General features: G+C 43.9%; 1 protein-coding gene and 5 non-coding genes across 6 annotated transcripts in view; 5 read left to right on the top strand and 1 right to left on the bottom strand.

The window, feature by feature from the left end:
* Dora (zinc finger SWIM domain-containing dorado) overlaps window positions 1-11,948 on the bottom strand; it is a 59,050-nt gene that overhangs the window by 46,895 nt on the left and 207 nt on the right. The window contains exon 2 of the mRNA XM_026814384.1: window positions 11,449-11,948. Coding sequence (XP_026670185.1) covers window positions 11,449-11,948 — 500 coding nt within the window. The remainder of the gene's footprint in view (window positions 1-11,448) is intronic.
* On the top strand, window positions 817-887 carry TRNAG-GCC (transfer RNA glycine (anticodon GCC)). The gene has a single exon. It is a non-coding gene; the product is annotated as a tRNA-Gly (tRNA).
* On the top strand, window positions 989-1,059 carry TRNAG-GCC (transfer RNA glycine (anticodon GCC)). The gene has a single exon. It is a non-coding gene; the product is annotated as a tRNA-Gly (tRNA).
* On the top strand, window positions 1,161-1,231 carry TRNAG-GCC (transfer RNA glycine (anticodon GCC)). Its single transcript has one exon. It is a non-coding gene; the product is annotated as a tRNA-Gly (tRNA).
* Window positions 1,333-1,403, top strand: TRNAG-GCC (transfer RNA glycine (anticodon GCC)). The gene has a single exon. It is a non-coding gene; the product is annotated as a tRNA-Gly (tRNA).
* Window positions 1,505-1,575, top strand: TRNAG-GCC (transfer RNA glycine (anticodon GCC)). The gene has a single exon. It is a non-coding gene; the product is annotated as a tRNA-Gly (tRNA).

The following is an 11,948-nucleotide window of genomic DNA, read 5'->3' as shown; positions in this document are numbered from 1 at the left end:
ACATATGATTATTTGGCATTTTATTGATGTTCACAAAATCCGACCATCCCAGCGTCGAAACAGAGAACTTTTGGAAAAAAATTTCGTTTTTTGTCAATCCGTCCGTTTGTAAGTTATGGGCAAAAAACGAAAATTTCGCGAGATCTGAAGGGGTACCCCTTGGAAAAATCTCGGAAAAATTGAAAAATTTTTTGTTGTTTATTATTACCATTGTTCTTCCGACGTCTGATTTCTTTTTAAAAAATGCGTTTCTAAAGTGCATAAACTTTTGGGATTGACTGTATAGCCAATACATCCTTAATTGCAAACCCTCCTTCTCTCGGTTGGAAACAGCAATTTTACGAATCTGTCATATAGGATCATCCTCGGAAACCCTATGAAAAGGTTCTGTTGCAGCGCAAGAGCGCATACCTGGACATTTAGGGTAGAAAGTTTTTAGTTTAAGACATCCATTATATTCTATAAGTAAGGATTGACTTAAGGTCACAATTTTTACTTTTTTAGGTCTTTATACCTATTTTCTTTTATGACCACTTAGGGTACCAGTCAGGGTTTTATGACTCTGTTTCTGCAAGGGTTGGTTATATGGCTGCCAGATGTTTTCGGTAGTTCGTAACTATCGGAAAATACCCTATTTGGAATAAACCTTTTCACCGACACAAGGCGCCGGTTTGCTAGTACTCAGGTCAGAACGATCTTGGCTGTCAAGACGTTAACGTCGACCGAAACAGTTTTCGTTCCCAACATAGTCAGTTTGTGTACTGAGTTCCAATTAAGATTATGAATGTTTTGATATAAGAAATTGCCGTTTCAACAGCATCGGTGGTTCAGTGGTAGAATGCTCGCCTGCCACGCGGGCGGCCCGGGTTCGATTCCCGGCCGATGCAATTTAACTTTTAGTCCCACGTTCATTCGTGAGATTCTGTTTTCCGAAAGTAGGTAAAATCATCTGCTCCTCTGCTCTAGATACGTTAACCCTTTCACCGGAGCATCGGTGGTTCAGTGGTAGAATGCTCGCCTGCCACGCGGGCGGCCCGGGTTCGATTCCCGGCCGATGCAATTTAACTTTTAGTCCCACGTTCATTCGTGAGATTCTGTTTTCCGAAAGTAGGTAAAATCATCTGCTCCTCTGCTCTAGATACGTTAACCCTTTCACCGGAGCATCGGTGGTTCAGTGGTAGAATGCTCGCCTGCCACGCGGGCGGCCCGGGTTCGATTCCCGGCCGATGCAATTTAACTTTTAGTCCCACGTTCATTCGTGAGATTCTGTTTTCCGAAAGTAGGTAAAATCATCTGCTCCTCTGCTCTAGATACGTTAACCCTTTCACCGGAGCATCGGTGGTTCAGTGGTAGAATGCTCGCCTGCCACGCGGGCGGCCCGGGTTCGATTCCCGGCCGATGCAATTTAACTTTTAGTCCCACGTTCATTCGTGAGATTCTGTTTTCCGAAAGTAGGTAAAATCATCTGCTCCTCTGCTCTAGATACGTTAACCCTTTCACCGGAGCATCGGTGGTTCAGTGGTAGAATGCTCGCCTGCCACGCGGGCGGCCCGGGTTCGATTCCCGGCCGATGCAGAATTATTTTTTTTTTTTTACATTCAAACAACAACAAAAAAGTTATACTGCATATGTATACTACTTCCGACGGATTTGTATTATCCCATCGGTATGGGTTCAGTCAATTTTAATAAAATATACATACATGTACATTATACTGTTATTTCAGTTGATTTGTGAATCCCGTCTAATTTCCTAACGATCATATTTTCGACTTTACACGGAATGAAAAACAGATGGTCTATATCGTAGACCGTACAAGCCACGGTTTCCCCCCCACCGTTTTCTGAATCTCATTGCAGCATCGATCCTGAGGTCCCTGAAAGGGGACGGCCGTGAACTCCGCAACGAGCTACAAGCTTCTTAGGGTCACCTGAACTAAAAACCTGACTCTGGCTCGTCCTCGTCCTCCCTTTATCCGGCTTTTAGGCGCACGTTCCTCGCCGTCCATTACGAAGATCGCTATCTCTACCTTTTCCCTGCGATCTGCTTTAAAAAATTGTCGAAACGCTACGCCAAATCCACGCGCCTTAAGAGGGTGGAAAACTCATGTTTCCAAGTAACAATACTCATCGCTAGTGGAAACGGAGCCACGGTGAAATTGAGCATCGTGATAACCTCGACACACAGAGCGAGTCGAAGGAAACTCGATGCCAAGGCCGCGTGTAACACAACGAGTAGTAAATGTCAGTTTAACCGGTTGAAGTACCTTTCGCTGTTAAAATCACTCGTACGAACCCGAGGAGAACGCTTTCGAGTGTTACACGACTTTGTCGCGGGAGATAGTACGTTAAGCTCGCGCACGGGCCCGTTATGGTTACGATCCCCCGACGACGGCTGAGGAATTCTTTTTGTCCACCGTAAAGCTCAGGTAGAAAGAGAGGAGCGCGGATGGAAGAAGAAGAAAAAGAGAAGAGGAAGAACTGGGAGTGAAATGGCCGAAGTCGTTTCGCTTGTGTAAGAGGGAGATGCACTTTAAGGATCGGTTCGATGAGCAGGGCCAGGTGCATTGACTTTGGTCCGAGACAAACCGGATGTTGAAGTCGACTCTTACGGTTGTAGACCCTAGATTTTTCTACGCCATGATTTCTTCGTTTCAAACTATAAATCGTATACTCAGAATTCCTCTATAATTGCTCTATTCAGATCTTCACGATCCGATTACAGAATTCTGCAATTGTATTATTATTTAATTCGGATCGATCGGTATTTGAAATAATCCTCGTTTTGACTGCTTAATAATAGTTGTGGCAAAAATAGTTTGCCCGTTCATATCGAGTGAATCTATCTCAGGAAAGAAGCGAAACCCGTCCCTGCAGTTCGTTCTCTTTGTTGTGCTCGAACCACGAAGGTGCAACGGCCGACCGTGAACCAAAGTCATCGGCGAAAACAAGCAGCGTTCATTGCCTCGTTTTACGCTTATCCGTGACTTTGTCACTACGAAATATGTACTACGACGTTCCTCAAAGAGGAGCAGAGAGATTCGTCGCAATCAGACTAATTTCTTTCTGACTCAGCTCTACTCGGCTTAACTATCTCGGTAAACAAGGACAAGAGGCGAATGTTCACTGTTCTTTTAAGACATCTGGTTTCTTTCTCGTTTCGTATTCCGCGTTCCGAACAGCCATCTCTCCGGGGGCTTTCAGGCGACCAAACAAAATTACTCCGTAAGGCGAATTTCGCGAGGAGACTATATTCGCGGAACTTCCGTCGCGCTGGCTAAGATTGCCGAAACCCCATTCGAGGAACTTCATGGTAAGACCGTAACAATAGCTATTAAGTAGTTTGTTTGCTAGAAGAAATTCGCTAGACCGACTCGTGAAAGGGGTCCTTCGTTGCGAAACTCTACTAATCCAGATTTCCTGTCCTTGTTCGATCGTTAATGCTCCTGCATAAAACGATGCTTCTCGGAAGAAGCTCGTTTAAATTTAAATGATTTCTTTCTCGTTTAAATGAATTGCACGCCAGTTACACAAGCTTGTTTCTTTCCGCGTTACCTTTTGTACGACACCCAAGTAAATGATTCATTAGTAACGCTTACTTGGAACAGAAAGATATTCATTCTGTTTTTTTAATTGTCGACACGTCGTTTCCTTGATGTCTAAATACGATTAATTTAAATGAATACTTGCTGCAAATTCTATTTAATTATGAGTTACTACAAAGACTGGTCGACGTACGATTCAAATGACTAAAAATCGTTTCATGTTTTAATCTTTTTGCAAGTTCGCAAATCGAACGATTGATTAAAATAACGTTCTACTTCAATGGAACCAAATTACTCCAACGAGAATAAAGACGTCTGTATTTTAAACGAAGAACAATATCAACGATCGATCATTTTCAAAAACGAATTTTCCCCTCATCGCTGAGTCGATTCAGTCACCTCGTCGGATCTAGCTGGATACAATTCCAAATCAAGCCACGATTCCGCTAAGGCAGTCCTCCGCCCACCTACCCCGCTGCTTTTTATCATTTCATCCCTGTCACGTTTCCAACCGTTCCACCTCTCGGTCCTCTTCCTTCGCGGCCATCCGCCGAGGCTTTCAGAGTCGCATCCAAGCCAGCGGGAGACAAAGAGCTCGAAAGTTCTATCCGTCGAGCGATTCGTCATTCGGTCGCGTGTATTCCTGCCGTTTCACGGTTTTTCCTTCTTTTTTTTTTCCATTGCCCACTCTCTTTTCCAATCTTCGGCTACGCTTTCCTCTGGGGTCGCCTGTTTTCTTTTTGCCTCGCCTTTTCAACCCTTTTCGCTCTTCTACATATTTACTCTGCCTCCACTTCGATAAAACGTTATAGTTGCCACCTCACTGTTTTCCCTCCGTCTAGTCGTTCACCAAACTCCTCATTTCCGTCCCATCTATGCGTTCTGTTTGGCTTTCTTCATCGGTTCAACGGTTCTTCGGTTAATCATCTTTCTTTATCCACCGCTGTTTCTCCTAGCTGAATAAACAGGCCAGAAACGCGTGCGGCACGCTCGTCATGCTTTAATGCACGGTACCTGCATAATGCAACGCCGGTATTGTGCATGCGTACTCGCGGGACCCCGTAATATTCCAATTCCGCAGTCGATGCATGCATGTATGTCGATCGATTTCGGATCCGAAGATCCCCTGGAGGATATCCGTAAATTACGGGACTGGAAATCCAGTCCCAGGAACGGTGGACATAAATGGCCGATAAAAGTGTATAAAACCGCGAATAATTATGGTGACGTTCTTTACTTCACAGTTCTAATCTCTGTATTCAATCTTCTTTTAAAATAAGGATTCAGTCCTTTATTTTGTGGATAACGAGAAGGATATTCAAGATAGCGAAACCTTATAAATCGCATCGAAATGGTTTCAATCTCAGTCGCCTGTTTAAAAAAGAAAAAAACGGCAAAGAAACAAAAAATCGCGTGCGACAGTTTGCGTGAACGAAAAAGGAAGAAGCCAGAGGAGAAGGAAGGGGGCGAGAAAAAGGCAAGAGAAGCCGGTGACACGTGCGTGAACGTCCCTGCGAATGCTTTCGCCGCGAATTCGAAGCGTGCAACAGGAACGAGAGTACATGCATCTGTTGCCTCCCGGTAATTACGGTGGAGAGGATAGCTGCGTGACGCACACGTGCGCGACGAAATCCACATGAAACCGGCCTGGCAGCCTGCACGTACGTCGAATGCGCAGCGTGGATGGATGTATATACTATATACATACATGTACACCGATAATCACGGTGTCTCGACGGCTAAGTGAACGGAAAACGAGAGGAACCCTCGAACGGGCAAGCCGCACGGTAATTACGTAGGGGAGACACTCCATTGTTCTACCGCTGGTCTTCTACCAGGTAATAGACGAGTACACCCTCGGCCAGAAGTCTTACCTTCTGAACCTCTCATAAATAAACGAATTTTTATCTAAAAGAGGATCAGTCAAAGAAACGCATCTTGTATTGCAATTTCTTTCATCTAATAAAGTCTGTGCTTGCAAGCTTGCAAATTTTTATGCATCACATTCGATCTTCTTATAAATGAAGTCTAATAAATCAGAGAATAAATCGCGTTGTGATAAATCACTTTTATGAGACTTCTTAATGGAATCAGTAAACATTCTTTTATTTTCTATGATAAGTCCCATTGATTTATCTTGCAATACTTTTTAACAATATATCCTAAGATTTATGAACGAAGGTGTACGTGTTCAGTGGAAAGGGTTCAGTCGTGGCTGAGAGATAGCAAAATAGCTACCTCTCGAAAGTCGTAGGTATTCTATCTTCAAGAGTCGCGGCAATCCCTTTTCGGTAGGAAGGCGATTCGGGTATTCAAAATGCAGGACTAACTGGGTACGGTGAGCATATATCTTGAGGGAGAATCGCAGCCAATAACAAATACTTCGCGGATCTCCGTAAAAAGCATATAAATCTGGGAATATGGACAGTCCGAGGGCGCAGATAATTTTATTACAGATCGTATCATAAGTTTCTCGCTCTGGCAGCCGGCCAAACGTTCCCCCTTCGTTCTTTGTACCCTGCTAAAACGTTCCTTCCAAGTGTCATAGTCCTCGGTCGAAACGGCATTTTGTCAACCCAGTGTTTGTTAAATACAAGCCAAAGTTTGTTATACCAAACGAATTTTCAAATAAATAAAATACAGATTTTTATATAAAACGCTTATGAGGTCAGCTCCAAGAATGAAATCCAGAATTTTCTCTTGTGTTTCAAGAATAATAACACTTTTCCTAAGGACGTGAAATCTCATACGTGAAAGAAAGTTTAAAAATAAGAGTTGAATTCGTTCGTAGAATCATGTTATTTTTATTAATTAGAGATAAAACTGCGAAAGGCCGAATCAAATTTCCGTGAATTCAGGATCCAGAGACAATTTCTCAGGAAGAAAGATCATCTCTCAAGGCCTAAGGATACTGAGGCATCGGTGTAGAAGTAATGAAGTTTCGGTTGGCTCGATAGGTTCGCAGACAAGGGGACAATTCGAGTGTACCGGTCGGGTTAATTGAATTTATGGCTCGATATCCCGAGCGTGAACGATTACGATCGGCGCTAAGCAGGCTGGCGCGAATCTCCTGGATCCTCGTTAACGAAGGGACTCGAACAATACCGCCGATCGTTTAAACGGGGAACGAACCCAGCTACGGTCCCAATGCTTCTACCAGCAAAATATTTTTAATCAATGCAGTACGGTGTCTGGTAAGAAAATTTACAATCAGCAAACAGGGAGAAAATTCTGTTACATTTACATTTGGAGCATTGAATTGAAATTTCGTGTGATTTGTATTATAATTTTATTATCATGTATCAAAAAATGTGGCTAAGATCTGACATCTGATATCCGAGCACTCTTTAAATAATCATAAATGACTTGATGATGTACCAGCGTGGGGACACAGAATATTCAAATGGGAACATAACGTCCAGATTAATTTACATTCGGAGTACCCAAAAGTCTTCGTAGCTAACAGCCTGTGTAACATTTCTGATTCGATTCACATCGGTTTAAAGGAACAGTGGGGTTTGTTATGCACGTAAAATTGGTGTCGAGGTCGATTGATCACGGTATTAAGAATCGATACGAAACGGAACGAGAAGCTTGTAATCGGGACAAATGGCTAGAATTCTGCACAATTTTCGAACCAAGTTTCGCTAACGAGGCTCGCGCTCGAGACGGCAAGGAATCACCGATGGTAATCCAAGCTAAATTTCAGATAACTCAGCAACCGTGCCGACTGGATCTTGGATCCTTAACCCTGCAACTTCGACGTAGTCGACGGCGAACTTGAAACTTCACTGGTCCACGACCGTGTCATAAACTCCATTCGAAATTGCTCCCGTCGTAGGAGTAACGCGAATTACTCGTTCGAAGGCCGTGATCAATTTTCCTAAATCTGCGAATTCTGCTGGCTCTTACTAAATACAGAGTAATTTATGCGGACAGTCAGAATTTTAAGTGAACGGCTATCCGAGAAACGAAACCCCTGAGAGACGGATGATCGTTAATGCGTGGTACACGATAACACGTACTCGTTTCCCCGTAGGATCTCATTAACCGGGTTGCTCGATGACTTGGAACACGTTAATGCTCGCATACACGTCCTCGAGAATCGGCATCGATCACTGTCGGGCCAAGAACTTCAAACGTTACCTCGACACGCACCACCGATTTACATATACGACCAGGGAAGACCGAACGATAATTGCGAACTGTTTTTCAATAGCGATTATGCCCACGAGCAGGACAGCTACCAAATTCATCTCTAGCCTCGTTTCCGAGAAGCAAACTACATTTCCAACTGGTTAAAAAAGCTACCCAAGCGCTCGAGCATTGAATAATAAATGCCTTTTTAATTACTCGTTGAAATGTCGCCAACATTTATTTGTTAATCATTCGTGAGAATATCTTATTCACGTTATACATTGTACAATATGTTTTAAGACTTATGAACGGGGCTGTGCTGAAACTCCGAAGTATCTGCATACAATTAAAAGCGTACAAGCCGTGGGTGTAGCGAGATCGTTTAAGCGGGCGCACGTAATCGAGGCAAAAATGCAAATTACCGAGAAGAGGGGCTTGCAATTTAATCCGTGCGATCTTTCCTTGGAAAATACTTTCCTCCGTATCACACAACGAACAGACCCTTTCGAACAGTATCCGAACGCGAGACTGGATATGCTCGAATAGATTCAATTATCAAAGGAATGGAATTATCCAAATCCGATATCGGTCGTTCGATCGGTGTCCCTCGAACCGTCTCGCTTCCGAGCAAATTGGAATCAGGACCTTATCAACGTAGCAACGCTTTCCGGATAAAGCAAGCGCGTAATAAGTTTGCGTTAAGTGTTTCATTCCGTGAAACCGTGTTACCAAATCTATTTCGTTGCCCTACAATAACTCTATTTGATTCTTACAAACCATTCTACAAATTGGAAATCGATCAACACATTCAGACTGTAAAAATACATTACGAGGGCATAATAAATCTGTGCCAACTGTACTACTGAATGAGATTATTTTACCAAATCTATTTCGTTATATTAAATTATTCCGTATTTGTGTAAACTGGAAATTGATGTTAAAATTACAGGAATTGTAAAAAAGAGGATATGCCAGGAATATGTAAAATGGTAGAGTAACCGTATATGAAATTTGTATTCATGAATTTAGATATGAACCCTTTCGTCTGCCGCTACTTTGTCTACAAACACGCATCTGTTTCCGTGTACCTTCCTCCGCGTACGATCGCGGGGTGTCTGTAAAACCGGCGTTACAGCACCATCGACCAGCAAAAGCTTCACTTCAGACCCCACTCTCCGCCTCTCACGACCACCCTTTGTCACCCGCAAACAACGGCCCGTTTTCACCCTCTCCACCCCCGCCGCTTTCTTTCTGTATTACTTCTCGTCCCGTCGTTACTAGCCCTTCCACTCCCTGCTCCTCTTTCTTTTTCCGCTCTTAGCAGTACATCCTGCAACACCCATCATTGTTTTCCGTGACAGCCGTCGTTTCGAAAGATGAATCGGAGCCGAAGAGCCGGCTTTTCACTTCACCGGTATCGATAAGGTGACGATATTTTCTTTAACAAAATAACGTATAAATCAGAAACCGTTTCGTGAAAAGAAAAATCATACGTTTATTTGTTTCATTCGATTGAAAGTTCTTTAATGATTAAAACGTTCGTATAGCAATTTTAAATCGTTTCGTTGAAACTAAAAAGCCTCGGGCCGTTTATTATAAAACGTAATGAACAACGCAGCACACACACATGTTATTACTTTAACAGAATTTCATTTTGATGTTTTTCACATGGAAAACCGACGGACAAGCTTGGAATCAGAAACAAGAAGATTCGTTTTAATCGTTTTGGTACTCGAGCGAGCGAACGAGTATGTTTTCTCAATTTCTGCTGCTGTGGAACGGATCGCGTCGACGGAAAATTGAAATTCGTCAACAGTCGGTTCCGCGTCTGTTCGCAACAGTCTCGAACCCTAGATTTCAGCACGCTTTGTGCGATCCTGCGAGAAACGCGACACGGAGGAGGCGAGAACGTGTCCGCAGTTTCACAGCGCATTCTCTGCCGATGCATTAGTCTAATTGAAATCCGGATAGCGTCGCGCACGTGACCGTCTCGAGCAGTCACGCTTTCGAATAGATACAGGCGTGTCATGGATGCTCGCCTGGATCGGTCGGTCGTTTTCGCAACGGCTGACGCGATCTTCCTTAACAAAATCGCGTTCGTTCGACAGGATTTCGAGGAATTACGATCACTCAATTTGTATACAAAATCGAACTTATAGAATATCAATTAAAAAACTAGAAGAATTCCCTTTAATCCTTTGAACAAAATGAATTTTGCTGCTACCTCTTCACGCATTTTCTATATTTATATTCGTCATGTTCTTTTTATACTTCTACAGTCTAACAATTGGAATTCGTTAACTTAATACGAGCTTGAAATTTGAAGTTGAATTCTATTTTTAAGTATGAGGAATGCGAACGAGTACGATTCGTTTTGACTCTATCCCGTTCTCCGTTTTGCTTTTCTTCTCGGCCTTGATCGCCTCGCACGGTGCAAGGACTGCGAAGAAAAAGGAAAGGAGCATGCACCAAGGAGAAGCGGCAAGGGTGGAACGAAATCTGAATTCCTCTCCTGTCCTGGGCAAACGTTGACTCCAAAAGATAACACATCTAATCGCTTCGTAATGGAATAAATTCAATTGTCATATTAATTGTCATACGTGTGGAATGGGATTTTAAAAGAAACCGAATCGCTACGACGTGACGCTTGTAATGGGAATCTTCCGGGAACTCCGCCGAGTAAACGTGATAATTTTCCACGAAAGCGCACAATAACAATAAAAATAAGGCATCGCAATCGACGTTCGATTTGCAAAGAATGATCCCACGTCGTCCGATGTTATAAAGCGACGACGCTTAATAACAATTTTCTCGTCTCCCATTAAGACCGTACCATAAAATCAAGAATGTTTGTGTTACATACGTCAGTTCATTATCTCTTTTTCGTACAACGTAGAGGAAAGCAAATTGTGGTAGCGACGTGGTGTCGCAAGAAGGTCGATTCAAATTTATCACGGCTGATCGTTTCATAATTATGGTCGGTTTGTTTATCCGGTTAGAAGTTGCAGAACGAAATCGACAGGTGAGATAATCGAGGAGCGGGACTTCATGCCTCTGCACACATCCGTGTTGCAAATTGTTATTACAAGGTGCAGTGTGCGAGCGGCGGTGAGAAAGTAATTTGCATCGTATGCGCGTTCATCACGTGCCAACTCAATTATGCTTGTCAGAGGATAAAAGTTCAAATATAAAATAATGTGAGACAGCTTGGTGAACGCGAGACAATCTACTCTAATTAGAATGGAACGTCTTAATCTCTTAGCGCTGCCATTTCCGGGGTCCAATTCAAAGCGAAAATACGGGAATGCGTGATTAAATGGTTTACGAAATAAGGAAGCGAACTTGGATGACGATTAGTCTGGAAACGTTAAACGGAGAGACGCGCGTCATCGATTGCGAAAGATTTAAGACGGTAAGGAATGAAACGACTCGAAGGAACATGACGACGCATCAGGAAGATGAGAAATCATTAACCTTGCGTGCTCACGGCGACGAGCACCGGAATTTGTATGCGTCATACGGTCGTCCTGAGGGACGGTTAAAGAGAATTACAATGCATCGACTCATCTCTTACACGCAATAACGACGCGTATCCGTCAGCTTTGAAAACGATGAACCGTACATTTTCCATCAAAACTGGATCAACCACGTGCTCGAACGACTTGTAACTTCTCGTTCACGTTTCTCCTTATCCTCTTCATATTGTTGCGCATTTCGACTCCATTAGATATTTAATATGTAATCATTTGGTTCGTGAATTCACTTACCTTCGGTGTTCTTCTTGGCGATGCCAAAGCCGGCAGTGGGTCGTCGCCATCCCCTCCAGTTGTTGCACAACGACTCAGGCTCGCTGCTCCAGCTGCACAGAGAATCCTCCTCGAAGCGGTCGGAGTCGTCGAAGGAATAACGATCGGTTTCTTCCCATTCGATTATCTGTGGACCGTCTGTTTCGCGACGACGAACGTTACACACGGCGGGTATGGCAGCCGGGTCTCTACCACCACGTGCACCGTCACCCCCATTGTTACCACTGTTACCGGCACCGTTGGCACCGCCACCCCCGCCGCCGCTACCACCCACAGCCACGGGAGACCGAGCCAGGTTGCCCGCCAGGTTTAATAGTCGTTCCAATTGGCACACGCGACACTGCGCCCCCGAACGACCACCACCGTGCTCGTGCTCCGTCGACGGTTCCACCGCGGTGATCACGAAGCGACGACACCGCCGTCGTCTCTCACGAGCCGAGCCACTGTTCCAAGCGAAAACC

Source organism: Ceratina calcarata, unplaced genomic scaffold (assembly GCF_001652005.2).
Source record: "Ceratina calcarata isolate Rehan_Ccalc_2016 unplaced genomic scaffold, ASM165200v1 scaffold379.2, whole genome shotgun sequence".
In the NCBI taxonomy this organism is placed as follows: domain Eukaryota; kingdom Metazoa; phylum Arthropoda; class Insecta; order Hymenoptera; family Apidae; genus Ceratina; species Ceratina calcarata.
This window is presented reverse-complemented; position numbering and strand designations above follow the sequence as displayed.